This window comes from Muntiacus reevesi, chromosome 1 (genome assembly GCF_963930625.1).
Source record: "Muntiacus reevesi chromosome 1, mMunRee1.1, whole genome shotgun sequence".
NCBI lineage: Eukaryota > Metazoa > Chordata > Mammalia > Artiodactyla > Cervidae > Muntiacus > Muntiacus reevesi.
The window spans coordinates 148,243,956-148,266,646 of record NC_089249.1 but is presented as its reverse complement, the minus strand read 5'-3'; the positions used below and the strand labels follow the sequence as shown (position 1 = coordinate 148,266,646).

Genomic DNA, 22,691 nt, shown 5'->3' with positions numbered 1-22,691 from the left:
ATGTCCAACAAGATGCTAATTACAAAGGTCCCCAGGGAAACCTGGCCAAGTGTCCTGAGGGCTTTCCGCTCCAGCCGCGCTCTTTCCAGTGGGATTTTTGTGTAAGTGCTCGGGAGCAGACCAGAGCCCTCTCCTTTAAAACAAAGATGCCATTTTCCTCTGGATTCTCTGCCAGCAGAGGCTCTTCTCCCGGCCTCAGCATCTATGTTGATTTTCATAGTCAGCCCGTCCATGGCAAGGATCATGCTTCCCTTTGAAGCTTCCCCTACATGTCACCTGCTGACTGCATTAACATCTACCCCATCAAATTCAAATAAAGATTAAATGAGATGATGCAGGTTAAAAGATTTCATAAACAGAGACGTGCTCTGTAATTGGCAGCTATTATTATTACTACTATTGTGAAAATAATTATAACACTTATTATTCCCACAGAAGTTATATTATTACCCCAAGGTCACAGAGGAAGTGTAGACCCAGAACTCCCTGTCTTGACATCAAGCACACGGCCAAGCCCCCAGCATTTCAGAGATTCACACTCTGAGATGCAAAACCCTCCCACCCCCAGGTATCCCGGGCTGTGATCAAGCATCCAGGACCACTGCCAGGCTACACACTGCCTGGCCTCGGGCCCCACAGATGCTGCAGCTCCTTCACGGGGATGCCGGTGTGAGCTACAGTTGCCAAGGTTTTCCAAAAGCACAGTCTGCATTTATTTTGTTTAATTCCTACATTCTGTTTCAGCCTCCTCCTAAATGCATTTGTTTGCAAAAAGAGCCACGAGGGGAAGTTCAGCCCACAAATAAGAATATAATTATTACACAGTTTAGCTGTGCCTGGGCGTCACCCGGGTATTCACCGGTGCTCGACAATTCAATTCTCTCTCCTTCAAGACTGTATTTAATAGGATAAACAATTTCTGCTAAATGCAATAAACGTGAACCTGCGCTGTCGTCTCCATAATCAACTCAAATTTCCCATTAGAAGCAGTGGCTGTGATTGAGATTCAGAATTTAATTTGGCAGTGCTGCCTTCCACGTGCCTGTATCAGCTTCACGGGAGCCTGCCATCAACCCAAGACAGAACCTCTCTTCCCCGTCTCTGGGGAATCTTAAAAGAAGATAGATTATAACACAAGAAAATTATACAGCCTTGGTGTAATGAAAGAGATAAAACATTATTGGATTAGCCTGTTGAAATAACAGCAGACGGCAAAGCAATAATATTAAGCCAAACAAGGGCCTGGACTCGTGAGTTCAGTTGCAGGGGCCATGAGGATGCAGAAGGCAGACAGGATGGACATGCTTGCTGCAGCAAGCCCTGAGCAGTAAAGGATCAGTTCCTTCTACATTGTTCTATACTGACCCAGTTCCAGAGAGCCAGGCAGCACAATGGGTGGGTCAAGTTGGGGACCTGGGCCATGGTGTCATGGACGTGTTATGGTCTTGGGTCCAAGTATCTAGCCCAGCGGCAAACTTACAGCAGATCATGTGGCTGAAAACAAATCAATTGAAAATACACAGGATGAACCAATTCACCTTCAATCAACTGTTTTTCCTTCCCCCACTCATTTGATTTCAACAAATTCACATGATGTTATGCAATCCAACAGGAAGTTCCTGAGAGCAAAGAAAATATTAACAGACGGAATGAAAGAGAACAACAAAGCTTAAATGATCACTTGACTCCGTCTAAAAAATAAAAATATTTTGATGCTTAGTATCCTAAAGATCAACTGTATGCTTATTCTCATCTGTAAGGACTTCTCTCCCCAAATGAGATTTTCACAAAAGCATGAGTGAGCAGAGGACAGCGTACAGAGGCACAGAAGGTTTACACTGATCATCACTCCACCAGCTTGAACATCTCCTCATGTGTTTCCTCTTCCAACCACCACAGCCTCTCTTTTATTCTTTCTTTTTAAACTCTGATTCAGTGATGAATTTCCCTTGTTCTTGTCTCTTGTTCAGCATCTTCGCTGGGTACCCACTCATGTCACAACAACTTAGCTCTGCCCCAGAACAAACTTCCCGTGCTCGGCATCAAAAGGAGCTGAGGAACCTGGATCCACGCTCTTTGGGATGCAGCAGGTGGGGATTTGTCAATCACACACACACACACACACACACACACACACACACACACACACACAGCACCTTCTTCTACATTATATTTCATAAAAATTCTTTGTTAATACAGTGTCCAATATGGAGAGGAGGGGAACATCACTGTTAAGAGTTTAAAGCTCCGGAGCCTGAGGGCCCAGGTTTGCAGTCCAGCTCCCCCACTTCCTAACTGTATAACCCTGGACAAGTAAGTAACTGAACTCTTCTAAGCTGGTATTTCTGCTGTTTAATAGGGCTAATAGAATATCCACCTTATAAGGTGAACTTGAGGATGGAATGAATGAATGAATGCATTGAGCACCATGACTGACACATACTAATCATTCAATAAACCTAAACTGCCAACTGACGTGATGAATGAGACAGTATGGCTTCAGGATAGGAACAGTTTAATATCCATTCAAGGATCCACATTGGGAACCTACTCTTTGCGGGTCACTGGTGGATAGTGGGACTTTCACATGGACAACTTCCAACACAATCCCCAGCTGGTAGTAAGTGTGAGTAAAAGAAAACTGCTGAGATGGGCATAGTGAAGATTACCAGGGTGGCTAAGCCCTTCAGGAGACCCTAATTACTGTTTAACTTACTATTTGTTCAAACCAATGTGCACTTGACAAATAACAATTTATTTTAAACATTCTGAATGGCACAGCCCTCCACCCTTGGGCCAGCTCCAGATGGGAGCAGGCGTGGGGCTGAGGTGGCTTGATTTCTAAGGGCTCAGCACTTACACTGTGTGTGACCACAGGAGCATCACCTGCTAAATTCTTTCCCTTCCTTAACAGTTAAGTGTTTCTGAAGCAGGGCCCAAGCAGGGGTTGCCCCCGTTTCCAGGAGGTGGATTGGTACACTGCCTTTGTCTTGTTTTATGTCCTCCAGAACACGGAGACCAGTTTGACCAGCAATTCCACTTCCCATCGATGGGGACATCTATAAGAAAGAAGGTCAATGAATGTTAATTAGCCTTTATTATACCCTAATGCCCCTGGCAAACCACTCCAGTGTTTTTGCCTGGAGAATCCCAGGGACGGGGGAGCCGTCCATGGGGTTGCACAGAGTCGGAGACGACTGAAGCGACTTAGCAGCAGCAGCAGTACCCTACAGGAGGGGTGAGGTGTATAAACCCTGGGGCACTGGGAATCTGAATCTCTGCTCTCCCCACTCCAGTCCACTGTCCTTCTTTCAGGCCGCTGACTCACTATGCTCCCTTTAACCACAGGGCCTTTGCACATGCTGTTCTCCTGGCCCCAAATACCCTTCTCTCCTCTGTTTCTCTGGTCAATCCTATTCATCCTTCAGATCTCAGTTTAAGTGTTATTTCTGCAGGGAAACCTTTCCTGATTCGTAATTCCCCATCAGTATTTCATATTTTAAGCTCTCCAAGCATTTTGTAGCACTTACAGTTGAAACAAACAATTCAAATGATATTGGTCTTTCTTTCTAAAGAGCAATCTCCATGGTGAGAGGAATTATATCTGATTTTCCCACCACTGAATGAACTCCAGCACCTAAACTGGCACATAGGAATCCCTGAGTCTATATTAGTGGAATAAATGGTTTCTAGCTTAGACAATTCCAACGTGTACAATGCTAGATAGTTAACTTCTTCTCAACATATCAAATGGGAGCTCTGTTATCCACAGTGGTCATTGTGTGCTTTAAATGAGGTGATAACACTGCTCACCCCTCCCTGACACTTGCCTTTCCCTTTAGGATTTCTGGTTGTTGATGAGCCTGGAAAATAGTCAATTACATTCACCATGATGGATATGCACATGGCTGAGCCTCTAATTTGCAGTGTAGTTCTGGGTACATTATTTAACACCTCTGGGCTTCACCATTGGTAACATGAGAACCAGGAGAAGGAGATTTCCAAGGTCTCCTCCAACCAGTGGAAAGCCTGTGATTTTTGTCATTACACTCTTACTGGACAGATCACTGTCAGGGGTCTGGTTGAGATATAGCAGGAGAGGGACTGAAGAAACGCCTGAACCCTTTACTGGGGAGGAGGGCAGAGCAGGCACCACGAGCAAAGGCAACAGAGACAGACTCGACCTGAAACTGGGTCCCTATATCTACTATGTGACCAGGGGCAAGTTAGTTAGGCACCTACTGAACCTCAGATTCTTCATCTGTAAAACGGGGGTATCGGCAGTATCTACTTCATGAGGTTATTGAGAGGATGAAAGGATTTCATATATGTAAGATAAAAATTAATTATATATTTTGCTCTAAAACAAATATTTATTTTGCTCTTTCGATGGGTTAGGCATCCTTCCAAGTGCTTTTTATGTCTCAAGAGAAACTCAAGACAACTCTTTGAGGTAGTTAACGCATCACTGACCTGGGATTTTTGCAGAAACTAATACATGTGGCATTAATATTGCATATGTGTACATGCATGCATGCTCAGTCGTTCAGTCATGTCCGACCCAATGGACTGTAGCCTACCAGGCTCCTCTGTCCAAGGGATTATCCAGGCAAGAATACTGGAGTAGGTTGCCATTTCCTCCTTCAGGGGAACTTCCTGACCCAGGGATCAAACCCACGTCTCTTGTGTCTCCTGCACTGCAGGCAGATTCTTTACCACTGAGCCATCAGGGAAGCATTAATACTGGGTTGACCAAATTATGGTCAAATTATGGTTCAGATTGTTCCATAAGATCTTATAGAAAAATGTGAAAGAACATTGTAGTCAACCCAATACATCTCTGGTCAATGATGTGCTAATATCATCATCTCCATTTTAAAAATGAGGAAATTAAGGCACAAAGAGTTCAAGTAATTTGCTATTAAATGATGAGATGGAATTTGAATCCATGCTGAGGCAAAACCCTCACCAAGTTATCTGCTACCAAATGGTGTGTGTGTGTGTGTATGCTCAGTTGCTCTGTCGTATCTGACTCTTAGCGACCCTGTGGACTAGGCAAGAATATTGGAGTGCATTGCCATTTCCTCTTCCAGGAGATCTTCCTAGTTGAGTATTTAATACATGTTTGGTGTTTTTATTGGATATGCCATTTCCTTTTTTAATGGTATCACCAAAAATTCACAGAAAGGAAAAGAAAGGGGTGGGGGTGGGAGATACGCGGTATTAAGAATTCTTAGATAATAAACTGGCTAAAGAATCTAACTCGAGGAGATCATTATGGTAATCTAGTCTTTCAGTTGTTAATTCAACAGCAGTAACTGTTTGTGGGAACCTGAGGACTCAGAGATATAAACGGGACATGATCCCTACTCACAGACAGGGGAGGGAGACACACACAACCTAAAATAGAATGTGCTAAGAGCTATAATAAACACATGTTTGAAGTCCTATGGGATCCCACAGTAGAAATTAACTAATTCTACTTGGGTTCGAACAATTTTTACAGAAGAAAGGGCATCTGTGTTGGATTTTGAGGGTTGAATAGGAGTTCAGCAAATAAGAAAAAAGAAGAAAAGATAAACATTCCAGAATGATTTAAAGAGATGACTTGCACCTGCCACGCATTAGCAGTCCTGTAATGTGGAGTACTGTCAGTGGTGAAAATATAAAATCAGGAGTCAAGATGGATCTCAAGGGCTTCCCTGGGGGTCAGTGATTCAGAATCCACCTGCCAGTGCAGGGGACATGGGTTCAAGCCTTGGTCGGTCCAATAAGATCCCACATGCAGCAATGCGCCCAGGCGCCACAACTGCTCAGCCTGAGTTCTAGAGCCTAAGTGCCCAACTACGTAGCCTGGATGTTGCAACTACTGAAGCCCGCTATTTGCTAGAGCCCAAGCTCCACAATAAAAGAAGCCATCACAACGAGAAGGCTGCACACTCCCATGAGGAACAAGCCCAGCTCCTTGCATCTAGAGAAAGCTTGCAGTCACATCAGTGAAGACCTAGCTCAGCCAAAACAACAAGCAAATAAAGTTTTAAAATACAAAGATGGATTTCGAGTTTCAAAGTGTCCAGTTCCCTAGCCCATGCCCTGACTTTGCTCTTACTCTTTGGAATTATTCCCTGGACTTCCCTAGACTTCCCTTTCCCAACCCATCCTCACAGACTCCTTACTTTTCCGATGCGTGACCTCACAGGCCGAGCCTTGGAATCCAGCAGGGCAGATGCACTCACAGCGTGTTCCTGAGAAGACAATGCAGAGAAAACGTGAATCACACCACGTGAAACAAAGAGCTCCTGGAGTTCAACCCTTCCTCCACTTCACAGCTTTTCCATGAGGTTAACATAGGACAACCGCTTAACTGAATGGTTTGAAATAAGAAGGCTCAGTGCCAAGAACACCACTCCTTTCCTGAAGGTCCTTTGCTCATGAAAGGGTTTCTATTCCACCACAGAAAATGATGTACAGCTACTGAGAAAAATTACCCACTAGCTGACCTTTGACCTAGTCTTATGGATTTTGGGGGTCAGAAGATAACGTTACTGAGGTGACTGGGGCCAGTGGTCATTGGTGCTCAATTCCACATCAAGTAATTGCCTAGTCTTTGCTTGAACACCTCTAGTGATGGGGAACTCACTACTCTTGGACATCTCAAGCTACCTTGGGCTTCCCTTGTGGCTCAGCTGGTAAAGAATCCACCTGCAATGCGGGAGACCTGGGTTCAATCCCTGGGTTGGGAAGATCCCCTGGAGAAGGGAAAGGCTACCCATTCCAGTATTCTGGCCTAGAGAATTCCATGGACTGTATAGTCCATGAGGTTGCAAAGAGTCGGACACAACTGAGCAACTTTCACTTTCTTTCACTTTCATGCTACCTTTGGCTGGTTCTGACACTTTAGAAATTATTCTTTATGTTAATCTGCCACATGTCACCCTGGAGCTTCTCTCACATCAACCACATGAACTCTCTTTACAGGACTGTCCTTTACAGGCCAGGCCCTTCCAGCCTCTGGCTTCCTTTTCTCCCTCACCTCCAAAGTAGAGCCTCCAGGGAGTCCCAGTTTCTAGGGCCACATTACACACAAGGCAAGGGGGATTTCAGCAACCCTAGATCAAAATCTGGAGCAGGTGAATGGATCCTACGTCCTGCTGAGCTGACCCTCACTTACAGGTCCTGTTCCTGAGGGAGAACTCCCCATCCTCAGGCTGTCACGTATGCCTGCTTTGCTTGTCTCCATCCCCTCTGAGAAGCCAGACACATATTCGTCTGTCTCAGCTGAGCAGGTGGGCTCTTTCTCCCAAGAACAAATCTCCTCTCATGTCCCCTCTGTTGAGCTCACTCTATCCACATGAGTTCTGCCGGCTGGCTCCTTGGGCTGGAATCTGCTGTACTCAGGTGCTCTTGGCACCCTGTTTCAGCATTATGCTGGACTGGACCCTTCCTCAGCCTATCAAAACAAGAGCAGAAGACCCCAGGTCCCAGCTCTGCCCATGTTTGCTCTGCCCACTGCAGTGACCCCGGATGTGACCCTCAAGTTAGCAGTGAAGTTCTCGTGGCCCATCCATGCTGCCACCTCCCCATCCTCCAATTGTCTCACCACGTGATGGCCAGGATATGCAGGAGGGGTTTCCCCTGCTCGGCCCAGGGAGGGCCTTTTGTCTGACCAGGAGAGAGTCCCAAAGTCCCTCCCCACTCCCTGTCACAGGCCACAGCATCTCAGCCCGTCCCTGCCTTCAGTTCAGTGCTTTCCCTTGTGGCTAGAACCTAGGTATCCTGGCAGCCCAAGCAGCTTCTTCTAGCTGCCTGCATTCTGACTTCCTGGTTCTAACACTGGTACATTTCAGTCCCACCTTTGGGTCAAGTCTAGCTCTCCTGCTAGTCTAAAAGCTCAGCAAAATCATGGATTCTGTCTGCCAGTGAATTCAGCTGTGGAACTGCTGCCCAACTCTCACTGTACACTGAATTATCTGGTAGTATTTTTAAAAGGCCAATCCCAGTTATTTGCTTTAACTGTTTTGGGCTGAGGCCCAGGGCTTTGTGTCTGTGAGAAGCTCCCTGGGCGATTCTCACGTGCACCTTGACAGGAGCATTGTACACCTTGCCATCAGTCCCACCTGAGTACAGGCGCCTCCTTAGTCCAACCCCACCTCACTGTGCTCCAAGAAGGTGGGTCACACTCCAGCCACAAAGTAGAACTGCCAGAAGAGGAGAGGATTTAGCCATCCTGATGAGGGTCTCTTCCCTAGAGTTTCATGTGAAGACCACATTTGGGGCCCTAGCGTCAGTAGTTCTAAAGATCCCCAGTGGTTCTAATGCCCAACCAGGGTGGAGAGGCTCAGATTTTAAAAGGCTCCAAATGGCCAGGGGCTCGTAATTTTTTCCTCTGAGACAAAGAAGGGAGCTTTATGACAGTCTGGGGCTTGAGGCAGAGGACTGAGAAATGACCTAGAAATTCCCCTGGAGATCCACATCAAACCTTGACCTAGAAACACACCTCTGGAGGGTGTGTGGATCTGCCCATCCAGATGGTAGCTTCCACAAACGACACTGGAAACGGTACCTTTCAGGACAGGGACTCCGTTCCCCTGGCAGGGGGCACACTGGCAGGAGCTGACTTCCTTCTGGAACTCCTCCAGGGCCTTCTTCATGTTCTGCCTCACTGTGCTGGAATAGGCGAAGTCCGAGGCTGTCACCAGTTCGTACAGAGGCATTACCTGGGAAAGGAGCAAAGGCATTGATTTCAACAGAATCCATTGGTCATATAGTAACAAAAGCCCAAAGTAAGGCTCCATAGCAATGGGCAGGTTTGGTGCATGCAGATCACAGTGGATTCATATGGAACTGGATGGACGGTACAGCACGTAGACAGACACCCCATCCTTTCTCTTTCCCATCCAATAGCCACAAACAAGCCCGTTCAAGTTCAGGTCAACAAACACTTGCTGAATACCTTCCAAGTGCCAGGCATGAAGCATAGTAAGGAATAAGATAAAATCCCCACTTCACTCCCCCAGAACTCAGAATCTAGAGATACAGACAGTCATACCAATGGATACCTACAGAACAGTGGTTACAGGCAAAAGTGGTAACTCGTAATGGGTAGAGAGGAAAATGAAGTTACTCACTCGTGTCCGACTCTTTGTAACCCCATGGACTGTAGCCTGCCAGGCTCCTCAGTCCATGGGGTTTTCCAGGCAAGGATATTGGAGTGGGTTGCCATTTCCTTCTCCAATTGCAGGACAGCAACCAGGGTAGAGAGGAGCAGTTGGTTAATCTCTCTTTGGTGGGAAAGGGAGGCAATTTGCAAACCGCTCTTTGGAAGTCTTATAGGAGCCCTGTTTCAGCAATACCCCCACCACAAACCTGTGAAGATCCTTCATGTCATGCAAAAGTCACCATGAGGGAAACCTCCCCCGAGCTCTGAAGCTTCCAGAACACCTTCCTACTATGAAACGCTCAGCATACTGTCTTCGCTACTCATCCATTGCAAACTCTACCTCCTTTCTCCCTCGTGGTCAAGGTTTGGGGCTGAAGTCCCTTTTCCTTCATCTCTAATTAGATTGTAAGCTGCTGAAGATCAAACCTATATACTGCTCAGCTGTGTCTCCAAGGTCCAGCCCCAAGCTTAGTGAGAGCGGCTAATAAGAATGGGTAGAAGGATGACAAGGGAAGGGGAGGCCTCGTTAGGGTAACAGCAGCCGGCATGGAGGCCAGGGTGTGGCAAGCAGAGAGAAAGATGCTCTCAGTGGGCATGGCAGTGTCTGAGAGTAGGAGACCACAGATGGATGTGGGGGTGTTTGCGGCCTTGGAAAAGACAGAGGCAAAGTCCAAAGAGGTAGTTAAACATGTTCAGAGGCTCTTGGCTCAGAGTTTCAGCTCCAGGGTCAGGTTCCTCGCCAGATTTTGCTTGTAATCCTGCCCTAATCCGGTCCTGGAGAGTTTAGGGTCTGTCTAAACACAGGCAATCATGCCTAATAGAAGCCTCCAGTGGGAAGAAAATTGCTTCCATTTCTTAATGCATCTGATGCTGACCTTCACTCCAGTGGGCAAAGCAAGGCCCCTTGGTGGTCCCATTGTCTCACCGTTTTGTGGTCAATGAATTGATCCAGAGGCTGTTTGCAGAATGGTCCAGCTTCTGGCCACACATGGTGGGTAGGCGGGGGTACATAGGGGGTTGCCGTACACCCACAATGAGCTCCTCCAACAGCCTGCTCTCCCTGCCAGAGCACCTCGAAAGGCTGCTTTTAACCTGCTTTTGACCTACCAGGCATTTTCCTACTAGCTCTGAGATCTGCTTCAGGAGATAAAGTCAGTGGCACTTCCACATATACTGTGTGCCAGGGGCTGTGCTGTGATCCTCCTTCACCTTCGAACGGGAGCAATTACCAGCGCATTTCACGTGAGGTTAAGTTGAAGAACGCATTGAATAGCACTGCCAGGATTCTAATCCCAAATCTGTGCTTCATCTGTGCTAGTTCATGAAAATTGGTGATAAAAACGGTGATTATTCTCCTTTCCAACCTCTATTCCAGGGTTCTCCAGGACAGTTTGCTTTGGAACTTGGCAGCAATTCCTCAAGATTCCCTCCACAGTTTCCTTTGTAACTTAAGGTGGCTCACTTGTCTTTTTTTTTGGTTTGCTGGTTCCTTTTTCCTGTCTTTTTCTCTTTTGTCCTCTCATTCTTTCCTCCCTTCCTCCCTCTTTCTTCTACATTTCTCCTGCAGACACCCAATCCTAGCTGCTCACGTTGATCACTGGGTCCTCAGCACACCTGCACTTGTGAAAACTGTTGATTATATTGGTGGTGGTTCAGTCGTTAAGTTGTGTCCGACTCTTTGCAACCCCCTGAAGTGCAGCACGACAGGCAGGCGCAGTCTATAAAACTCCATGCAGTTCCCTATAATGGACCCTGGTGATTGGCATTCTTGATTATTGTCATAGCTAGCATTCATTAGCTGCCGAACTAAAAATATACCTTATCCATCCTAACCTTCACAACAATCTTAGGAGTCAGGTAGACTTCTGTATCCACAGTTTACATAGACTTCTGTATCCCCATTTTATAGATGGCAAAGTGGAGGCACAGAAAACTTAAATTTACCAGAGTAACACTCAGTAAGCAGCAGAAGATATGAATTGTTACCATTGCGGTTTGTGCCCTTTCAGAATATATTTTTGGAAGGGTAGATGGACAGATACTTATACCAAATTGATGGCATAAGAAAAGCACATGTTTACATTCCACTTTTTTCACTTAATATCATATTATGAACATTTTCCTATGCTATTCAACAATCCTTGACAAAATGATTTTCATGACTACAAGGTATCCTGTTGTACTGGTGAACTATGATGTATTCAACTATACCCTGTTATTGAATCTTCAGGTTGTTTCCACTTTTCTTTTTCCCTTTTGCTATTACAAATATGGTTGTCCTCCCTTACTAGTCAGGATACATTCCAAGACCTTTGATGATTGCCCAAAACCATGAAGAGTACCAAACTCAACACATACTGTTGTTTCCTATACCCATATACTATGATTAATTTATGAATTAAGCATGATAAGAGATTAGCAATGGGAACTAATAATAAAATAGAACAATTATAACAATACACCATAATAAAAATTATGTGAATGTGCTCTGTCTCTCAAAATATCTGATTATACTGTACTTACCCTTCTTCTACTTGTGATGACATGAGATCATAAAGCCCTAACATGATCAGATGAAATGAGTAAATGACAGAGGCATTATGACATAGCATCAGGCTACTGTTGATGTGTCATCAGAAAGTTCACCTGCTTCGGGTGGTCCTGGATTACTGAACCATGATCATGTCAGGGGCTGGATGTCAGGAGCAGATGGTGTTGATGGCTGGGGATCCCAGGTGGAACAGTGGAAGATTTCATCACACTAGTCAGAATGGCTTGCAATTAAAAACTTTAAAATTGTTTCTTTCTAGAGTTTTCCATTTAATATTTTCAGACCACAGTTGATGATGAGTAACTGAACCTCAGAAAGCAAAACTTCAGACAAAGTGAGATTATAGCAGCATAAAATGAGGTGGGTCTTTATAGATACATCTTTATCAACTTTTAAAATTATTTCTATAGTCAATTTTTGCATTTAGGGTTATCGGATCAAACACTGTAAACATTTTTAATGTCTTGGATATATACAGTTAAATTCTTTTCCTAAAGGGTTGTACCATTTTATAGTCCTATTTCATAATATGAAAGGTTCCATCTCATTGTTCCCAATAAGGTTGAGTATTAAAGATTTTTAATCATCATTAATCTGATAGGCAAAAGATACTTTGTAGTGTTACTTTTTCATTTTTATTTCTGAGAAGTTAAAATTTTGCTTATTTATCATCTGAGTTCTTCTGAGAGTTTTCTATTTCTTTGAGATATTTTTCTTATAAATAGTATCATTCCTTACACATGAAAGATTTCATGTGTGGCAAATTATTTTGTTGTTGTGTTACCTTCCACTTAATAATATTTGTGGGTTTCCTTATTTGAAATTCAGAATTTATTATTTCAAGTGAGATCTGACAGTCTAAGTCCAAAATATCTTACTGATTCATGCTACCACGGCATCTACATTTTAAACCTTCTGTTGATCAGAGTAACTTGCTTTTAGAGAATCTTTGAATGAGTTGCTTCAGTAAAGTGTAATGGCCATAATCACTGTTTACCAAATGTATCAGCTTCTTTTCCTTCTGGGCACTTGGCAGGATTGCTTTTCCCTGAACCATCCTTAAAGGAAGGTTTGCAGCGTGACATTTTCTGAGCTGTGAGAAGTAAGCAGAGGGAGCATCCCTTCCAGGTTGAAGCTTTGGCAACAGAGTGTGCTGAATTTTCCCATTCCCTTACCATTGCTGTGACGATATTAGGAGCACATGACAAGATAAAACCTCCACTGCCCAGATCCCACAGTGATATTCAGAAAAGCCCCTTTACCAGTATACTTTGGACATGACATGTGACTGAGCAATAAACTTTTGCTGGATTAAGTTGTTGAAATTTTAGGCTGTTATACAGGGCATAACCAAGGCTCTCCTGATGCCTCACTGAACCACTCACCACTGTATTTTCCCTTCTACACTTGGTCATGCCACGTTCTGTACCACGGACTCTCCATAGCCTGAACCCCAGACCACAACCTAGCCACACCAACCACAGTGGATATGTACATGGATGACAGACTTTGTGACTAAGGTTGCCAATCAAATATAGAATTCTGAGTTAAAACTGAATTTCAGATAAGTAACAAATGAAATTTTAGTATGAAGTGAAAAAGTGGTAGTCACTTAGTCATGTCTGACTCTTTGTCATGGACTGTAGCCCGCCAAGATCCTCTGTCCATGGGATTTCCCAAGCAAGAATACTGGAGTGGGTTGCCATTTCCTTCTCCAGGGGATCTTCCCAACTCAGGGATCGAACCCAGGTCTCCCACATTGCAGGTAGATTCTTTACCATTTGAGCCACCAAATATGTCCCATGAAATATTTGAAAGATGCTTATCCTAAGAAAAATATTCCTTATTGGTCTGACGTTCAGAATTAATTGGACATCCTCTATTGCCAGGCTCCTCAGAATGTCTTGAGGAATTTTTTCATCCCTTAAAGACCATCTCATTGGGACACAAGCTTTCTCCTCCATGGCTGTCACTCCACAATCTTTAGGCATTTAGCACTATGAAGAATTCTAAGATCAGTATGACTTCTATTTTTGTAGGATCTATTTGTTCCTCAAAGTAAAAAATTTCATCACGCTGTGTTTCAGTATTGTTTTATGTTCAGTACTTTTGCCTGCTTTTCAATGAGCTGTTCATTTTGCATTATCAGCTCAGGGAAGTTTCCCTTATTATGTGCTTGATTAATGCATCTTCACATTTAATCCTGTATCTTTCTCAGGAAGAATGCTCTGGGTTTTAGATTTCCACTTCTGTACTCTCTGTCCATCATATTTCTTTTATATCATTGTTTTAATCTCTTTGTCTTTTGCTTCTGCATTATAGGAACATTTTTACAGCACCTTCCACATCACTGACTCAATTTTCTGCAGTGTCAATTCTGTTCTTTATAGTTTCCAATGTAGGTTTTGAGTCTACTATTTTGCTTTTGGTTTCCTACATTCAGCCATTTCCCTTTTCATCTGATTTTACTGTCTAAACATCTCGGCTTCTATTTTTTAGTTCATAAATTCTTTATTTTCTTATAATCACAAAGCAAATATATTGTAAAATTTACTTCTATGCTTAAATGTATACTTGTCTATTTTATCTTGGATATAATTTCAATCTTTTGTGTTCAAAATTGTCTTTATATATGTCCAATGATTTCTCTACCTCTTCTTTGAACAAAGCGCCATCTCTCTATATCTAACGTTCACCAGTAAACAATGGGAACGTGCTCTTCTCTGGCCTTCTTTCCTGCCTGCCAGGCTCCTATAGGAACTGTTTTCAGATATTGATCTTTAAGACTGGCTATGTACATGAGCCTTGGCCAGTACTCTCGTGTCTAGGAATTCCTTATCGAGTGGTCTCTGCTCTCTTGGAAAGCAACTGCTGCTCCAACTACCTGGTAAGCTGCTTCTACAGAGAATTATTTTGAGATAATATGAAGTCATACACAGTTTTCTCTTGCCAGAAAGAATCTATGACTACAACAGATGTTTCCAACTCAAGTTAGGGATATATAGGAGAAATGCATAAAAGACTTCAACAATTTCACCTCTGCCACTACTGGAAACATCTCTGATTTTCTAATCTCTCCCCTTTCAGTCTCCACAACCCTTCACAGCACTGCACTGATGGTAGATACGATACTTTCCAGGGCATCACATATATGCTGGGAAGCCTCTGTGCCGTCGGTAAAGTGCCACATCTCTCAGGATGGTGGCAGGTCTGAGATGCTTAGAATGCTAACATGTGCTCTCTCTCTTTCTCACAAGCACACACCACACACATCCCATTATCATATCTCATGCTGCTGGATACTTGACATTCCCAATGCCCTTGATGGTATTTCCAACCTAAATGGATAGGTAACCAGAGCAATCCATTAATTCTAAGTTTAAAACAAAACCCAGGTAAGATATCAGTAAAAAGTAAAGACCAAAAAAAAAAAAAAAGTAAAGACCAGGGGTCTATTCTTCCATGAACTCTCTTCTCTCCCATGCTTGTTTGCGATACCAACCAATGTCACCATGTCATCAGCCCATCCCAGATTTCTCTAGAGCCTCCAGCAAGTTATGGCTTACTTTACCTTTCTCGATGCTTGCCAGCAACTAAGCCCTAAGTGTCACTACTGAATAAGTGGCAGAGGAAAGGATTTGAATGGCAGCCTTCTTGTTCTGCAGCAACCATGCAGTTGACATATAAATAAAGACACTGGAAAATTGCCAAGTTGGGGAACTGCACAGCCTCTCATCAGAGCTCCAGCCCCTTAACTCCTCTCCTTGGCTGCAAGAGTAAATCTCCGGAGGGTGGACGCCGGACCATCAATAACTGTACAGACAACGGCAAGAAGAGGGCAGTGTAAGATGTGACACAGACACCGTGCTGAAGTACCCACAGGCAAGGACCAACCCCGCGGACGTGCCTGACAGCACTGCTCTAGCAAACGTCTTTTTAGTTTAAGGTTGTAAAACTGCCATTGTGGGGGTGACAGGTGGTTGGGATCATTATTTTCTATTTACAAAACCTGCAGGAAAATCTGGAGGGGAGGGAAGAGGTCAGCTTTTCAGGTCTGGACTCTTGAGCAGTCACAGAAGGATGAAACCTCTGTGACCTTGAATTTTTATCGCCATAAAATGGAGATAAGTGTACTAAATTTGCAGACTCATGAGAATTAGATGAAATAACATTCCCAAAGTCCTTGGCAGAGTATCATGAACATGGTAGGAGCCCAAAACGTGTTAGTGATCACCATTATGTATTATGCTGTCCTGTAAGACAATGATGCACACGTGTATCTTATTGTTCGGCATAGACTGCGTTTTTCATCCTTGCACCTTCCTCTGTTTTCCTCCAATGCCTTAGTTCCCATCACATCACAGGAACTTAGCAATGACTTGATGGTTGCAGGAATAAATGTTTACATGAACAAATACCTAAATAAAGGATTCCCCAATGAACTGCAAAAATATTGATTTAAGCCTGGAACTAGAAGCCAATAGTTAACTTACTTGGGCAACTTGGGAGCCCAAGTGAGAGGCAGTGAGGGGTCTCTAGCTGGTGTTGAGCAGTATATCACAATCAGTTCACTCTGGATACATTTTCTACTATAAGGTATCTATCTCAAGGTGAGGGTTTGTGTCTTATTGAGCTCTGTATTCTATACCCTGGCTCAGGGAACCCCTTCAGAAGCTGTTTTCTGAATAGAGGAAAGGATGGGTAGGGTGGGTGCGCGTACCTTCACTTTGATGATGTCCGGATTGTATTGCACCGCATCTCCCCATTCCTGCATCAGGTCCGCTGTCGGCAGCTCTCGATATGCCAGGGCTGTGACATACTCACTCGCTCCTCCTCGTACAAGGACCACCAAGTCTTCCACCATGCTGTCCTTCTTGTTTCTGTCTGGAATGGATACGGAGCCCTGGCATGTCAGGGGATCCAGTTTCACACCTTGAAATTTGCTGCAACCCACCTGACAACCTGGTAACTATAATATTCAGGGAGGTCGCCCTGGAGATGTAAGTGGGACAATACGCATCCCTGCCAGCAAGGGAGTCACAGTGTAAGCGCAAACGGGCAGTGCACTCGATCGTATATGACACAAGCTGGAGACAGGACAAGAAAGGGATATCTATTTTTAGCATCTGTAAGTGACAGTCGCTAAGTGAGTCTATGGAAAATAACTGCTAGATACATACATACATACATAGGGACAGATGCTATATAGGTAAATAGACAAAGACTATTCATCATTTATGTATCATTCACTAATTTAATGTTGTACATGTATTAAGTCACCTAATCTTCAGTATGAAATAGGAAGTATATAATCCTTCCTTTGCAGATACGAAATCTTAGGCACTAGAGGGAAAGAATTTTCTCACAGTACCGTGCCCAACCTTTGAACTATACCACTTCTTTGTCTCATATGACAAAAGTGGGAAAATCTATAAGGTGTAAGGATGAATGTAATAGATACTCACCAAATAATGCCTACTGTTTTTTTTTTCCAATGTCTACTCATTATTTTGACTTCTCAAGCAGTTTCCCAGAAAGCCTTCAATTATATCAGTAAGTCATTCCTATTCTAATCTTTCTTGTGCCTGATGCCAAAGGAACTGGTATAAAGTGACTATTCCACTCTGAGCTTGCAGCACTTGAGCATCATACAAAAGGAGTCTTGTATACTACTGGTCAGACTGTAAATTGATACAGCCATTTCAGAAAAATCTCAGTATTGCCTAGTGTAGAATAAGTACATACTCTACAACCCAACAATTTCACTCCTGGGTACATTCCCTAGAGAATCCCTTGCACATGTGTGTCAGAAGAGTGTGTAAGAATGTTCATAGCAGCTCTGAATATGATGGCTTGGCACAGGAAATAATCCAAATTTAACAACAGAATGAACAAAGTGATATATTCATACAATAAAAAACTATGCAACTATAGTTTTACACAGAAACATGATATCAAAGAAAAACAAAATAAAAAAACCCAGAACTGGAAGATTACATTTCATCCATATAAAGTTCAAAAACAAGCAACTCTAAGTCATTGCTTTTATTTAGTTGCTAAGTCCTGTCCAACTCTTTTGCAACCCCATGGATTGTAGCCTACCAGGCTCCTCTGCACAGGATTTCCTATGCAAGAACTCAGGAGTGGGTTGCCATTTCCTTCTCCAGCGGATCTTCCCAACCCAGGGATTGAACTCACATCTCCTGCATTGGCAAGTGAATTTTTTACCACTGAGTTACCAGGGAAGCCCAACTCTAAGTTATAGATATTAGCAACACATGTAGGTGGTAAAACTATCATGAAAGGAAGGACATGTTTAACAGAGACTTCAGGATGGTGTTCTCTCCAAAGGGAGGGAGGAGTTGTAACTGACAAGAGTCCTGGGGTACTGGGTAATGCTCTATTCAGTAACTTGGATGGGGGGTTACTTTGCAAGTTTTCTTTGAAAAGCATGTATGTTTCCCTATGTAGAATGCATGTTCCAACCCAGCCCCACCAAAATAAACAAACAGTATCCACTGCACATCAGTCACAAGAAACTCTTCTAGACCAGCAGTGCATTTTGTTGTTGTTTTATTTTATTTTGCTTTGGCTGTGAACCTCTTCATTCACATATGATCATAGAAATAGGGACAAGCTTAGTTTGTAGAGCAGGTGAAGGAGAGTAACTCAGGGTGCAGAAGAGTTCGGGACTAAAGCCCTGCTGATCAGCTTCCCTCTCCTACTCTACTTTCAGTGTTGATTCCCAGTTCCCCTATGTGGCTGCCAAGATCTCTGCTCCCAGATTGGCTCTAGCACTCACTCCTAGTCTCACCTGCGATGTGGACTCTGCTACATGACTCGTGGCTTTGCCTGCTTTTCTAGTTTCCATCTTGCCCATTGCTTCAGGTAAGGACTAGCTGCCTCAACTGTAACCCCCACTGCCTCCACCTGGCTCCTACCTCTCCAGCCTAGAGCATCCTACCTCTAGCCAGGCCCACTTCTGGCCCCCAGAGCAAATTTTCATTGTTAGATTTTTTTTTTCCCCTGCCTAAAGGCAACCTTGATACCTTATTCCTCAAGTTGCCATTCAAATGATCCCTGTTCCAGGAAGCCAGACTGAGTTTGGTGCTTGTCACTGCCCTGTCCTTGATTTTTTAATTCTTTGCCTACTCATGTGAATATCATGAAGATAGGAAGACCATCTAATTCATTTCTGCATACCAATAATAGTAGGAGCTAGGTAGATTTTTATTGAATGAATTAGTATTTTAATTGAAATGCCTTGGAATATTCAAACTTTAGCTTAAAGAGTGACAGGTCTGGGCTGCTGGAGAAGGAAGGATGATAAGCAGAGAAGTCACATGCCCTTGCCACTCACCTTTTATCTCATTGAGAATGTCACTGCACTTGGCCCCTGACACACCCAGCCTCAAATAGACCACTTCTATGGCGACGCCGATTTTAAAATCATGTTTAGCACAGGTCTGGACGTCCTTAAGAGAGTAATCTGAAGGAAGCAAGAAAAGAGGCTCATGACCTAAAATGGCAATTTGTCCTGGGCCTTTTCCTGCAGTAGATCCCTGATGCCAAACCCTTCCTGGAGGCTCACAGGGACTAAGGTGTAAATTAACGGGTGGCCAGACTAGGAACAAGAAATAAAGCAGGCAGCTCCTGGCACCAGGGCAGAGACCCCATTCGAGATCAGCATCAACTTCCCCTTTCAGCCTCTCCAAATAATCAGAGGGTTTTTTGCTGCTCTCCAAAGACAGGATGAGTTCAGAGTCACTTTCTAAAAACATGGCTTCTTATCAAGACTCTAGGCACTGATGCAGTGAATAGAGGTTGCTATGAGCTATCCTCCCTTCTCTAATCTTTGATGTAGTACAAACAGTTACTTGATCAGTTGAGATAATGTTTATGAAATGTCTGGTATAGTCCCTGGCAAAGAGAAGAACCAATTTCCCTCATTTCGTCTTCATTTCTGGACCATTTTCCATCCATTCCTCTCCAGTTCTCCCCAAGGCATCTTCCCATCCTGGGCTTGCCGAAGTCTTCCATATGACATATGAACACCTTTCTAGAGCATTTGAGGTCAGGGAAGGGAGACGAGAACAGCTTTAACACCTGGGATTACTAGAAACATGGGTGTGGATCACTTTTCCCCAAAGCATGTTCCTTGAAACATGAATCCCATGATGATATCTCTCATATATCTTTTAAGAGCAAGAATGACAAGAAACCAGGCTTCTGCAGTCAAATCGGTGTGATAAATGTGGTATCAAAAGTGATGGAGAGGTCACTTGATTTCAGTATGCCTGTGAAACTCTCAAAGTGGGATCTATTATGTTTCCACAACTTGATCATAGAACCTTTCTGTAGAAAGCAATCAGAGGAATTATGACAAGTACAAGTACTTTTGAAACCTCTGGTACAGAGGACAGTACCCTTAATCTTGGCAAGACTGAGGGAGGCCACACCGACCTTAATTTACCTTATATGCCTTCTGTCCTCTTGCAAGTTCACTGGACCTATAACTGAAACCTGGCTCTGCCATTGTAACCTGGGTGCCCTGGGGCAGGTCACTTAACCTGACAAATGCCACACTGCAGGAAAGAGTACAGGATTGGGAGGAAGAAATCATACTTTAGACTTGACATTGATTACAACTAGAAAGACCCGTAATATCTGTATGGAGAATGGATTGTGGAAGGAAAATGGGAGTTGAATATTAGTTTGGAAGCTCAGATAATCTAAGACATTGCTGCTGAAAGTGTAGTTTAGAAACCAGCAGCACTGGTATCACCTCAAAGCTGATTGAATGGTGGAGTCATTCTGAGATGCGAATGACTACAGAAGAAACATATGAAAGTTCTCCTTGGGGGCATATTAAGTTTTTGATGGTCAGTAGACATTCAGATGGAGATCTCAAAGAGGCATTTCTACATGAGCTCTTCAGTACACAGAAGAGATCCAGGACAGACATATACATCTACATGTATAATGCATTTAGAGCCAGGATATTAGATGTTATTGTCTAGAGGGAGTTATGTAGAAAACAGGACTGTCCAGAGAGAGGGCTGGCAGAGGAGGACCACCATCAACACATCAACAAAGGAAGAGGAATCTGCGAATGAAACTGTGAAAGGAAAAGCAGGGAGGGAGAAGGAAAAGGGGAGCATAACTTATAACCCCTCCCCCAACAAGGAATAGAAGTCTCTCTCCCTGTTAATTCATGGTTCCATGTATCCCATTAGTGAAGACATGGTCCTTGGCCAGCATACTTCCTCTCTCCATCGCCTCTTCGTTCATGATGAGTGTGTATTCATAAATGCCCCCAAGCACAGCCTCTGTGATGTAGTGGGTTCCAAAATCACGGAAGAGATCTCTGTACTCCCCGTAGCTGTATTCCAAGGGCAGCTGCTTGACTCGCTGAAGGAATTCGTGATGCAGCATGAGGTTTCTGGGTTTCAGCTTGTAATGCGCTACTTCAAGGTCAGAGCGCGCATGCAGGAATTTGCTTTTCTAAATGAAAGACCAACAAGGGAAAAGCAGACCTTTAAAGTTAGGAATCTGGAATGAGAAGATGAACTTTGCAAATATCATCCGATGTTCTGGCCAGGGGTCATCACTCATGATTCCTTTAGGAGACCTGAGGGAAGATGGCCCCTTTGACAAGCCTTCATTTTCCAGAAATATTCTGATGTTCTTTTTGGCTTGGAAGAGCTTGCTTTTGCTCATTTCCTTACAGTGGCAAATAGAAAGGAGAAGGAAGGGAAGTAGCAGCAGACAGGGCAGACAGCAGCAGGTGCCTGTGCACCATTCTAAGGGGAGACGGGGTGTGCTGACCGGCAAAGGCAACTTCTTGGTTGATGCTTCTTCTTTTAAAGAAAAGAAGAAGTGTTAGTTGCTCAGTGGTGTCCAATTCATTGAAACCCCATGGACTGTATATAGCCCGCCAGGCTCCTCTGTCCATGGAATTCTCCAGGCACAATTCTGGAGTCAAAAGCTATTCCATTTTCCAGGGCAGAAGGGAATCTTCCTGACCCAGGGATTGAACCCAAGTCTCCTGCATTGCAGGCAGATTCTTTACCATCTGAGCCACCAGGTAAGCCTCTTTTAAAGAGAAAAAATGTTTATTCAGGGAGCTATACACTGCACAGCCGAGTGTGGGCCATCTTGGAAGGCAAGAGAAGCCATGGGAAAAACACACTCCACAGACAAAGGATGGACCATCTCAGAAGGTGAGAGGGGGCAGTTGATCTTTTTTAAACTCTGAAGAAAAGGTACCCAAGAAAAAGTAAAAGTGATGTTTTAGAAAGGCTGGACGCTGCAGTGCATGCCAAGTGTCAGCAGACCACAGCCTGCACGTAGGATCTGGTATTTGGATTTGCAATCCAGTTTCAGTGCAATGCAGTCATGCCCACGTATCTGTTCATTGTTCATCACTGTTGTCACCCTATGATGGCAGAGCTCTGTGGTTGCTACAGAGACCCTGCAGCCTTGTGAAGCTTGAAATATTTACTCTTTGGCCCTTTACAGAACAAGTTTGGTGATCCCTGGTATGTGGAAGAGACTGAAAGATGGAGATGCTAGATGAAGGGCAAACATCCAGGGATGTTAATGTAACCCGAGGTGAGGCGTTCCTACACTGCGGTGAAGGCTGGGGAAAAGGTGAATAATTAGGAAATGCACATTCCTCCTGCATCTTAAAACTCTCAGCCAGCTTGACCTGTCAGCTCTATAAGTCATGCCACCTCTGCTCCCTGCCCTGCTCCCCTATCCTAGTCCTGCCACAGCCATCCATGACTCCTTCTTCCTCATCTTTCCAACTTTGCAGTCGCTAGATGCTCTGTTCATGGTCTTTCTAAATATTTTAGGTTTCCTCTTCTGCTTGGGTTATGACAAAAGCTTTCCCACTGATCTCCTTTCTCCCTTTAGCTGCCCTCAGTGCTTCAATCAGAGTTGATGTCCTAAAAACTGTTAATACCATTAAATGCC

The 22,691-nt window shown here is 43.9% G+C and overlaps 1 protein-coding gene across 1 annotated transcript in view; it reads right to left on the bottom strand.

Annotated features, from left to right (window-relative positions):
* Positions 1-2,907: 2,907 nt before the first annotated feature.
* C8B (complement C8 beta chain) overlaps positions 2,908-22,691 on the bottom strand; it is a 41,431-nt gene continuing 21,647 nt past the window's right edge. The window contains exons 7-12 of the mRNA XM_065928946.1: positions 20,975-21,215; positions 19,072-19,200; positions 16,432-16,595; positions 8,564-8,717; positions 6,177-6,245; positions 2,908-3,059 (exon numbers count right to left, since the gene is read on the bottom strand). Coding sequence (XP_065785018.1) covers positions 2,908-3,059; positions 6,177-6,245; positions 8,564-8,717; positions 16,432-16,595; positions 19,072-19,200; positions 20,975-21,215 — 909 coding nt within the window. The remainder of the gene's footprint in view (positions 3,060-6,176; positions 6,246-8,563; positions 8,718-16,431; positions 16,596-19,071; positions 19,201-20,974; positions 21,216-22,691) is intronic.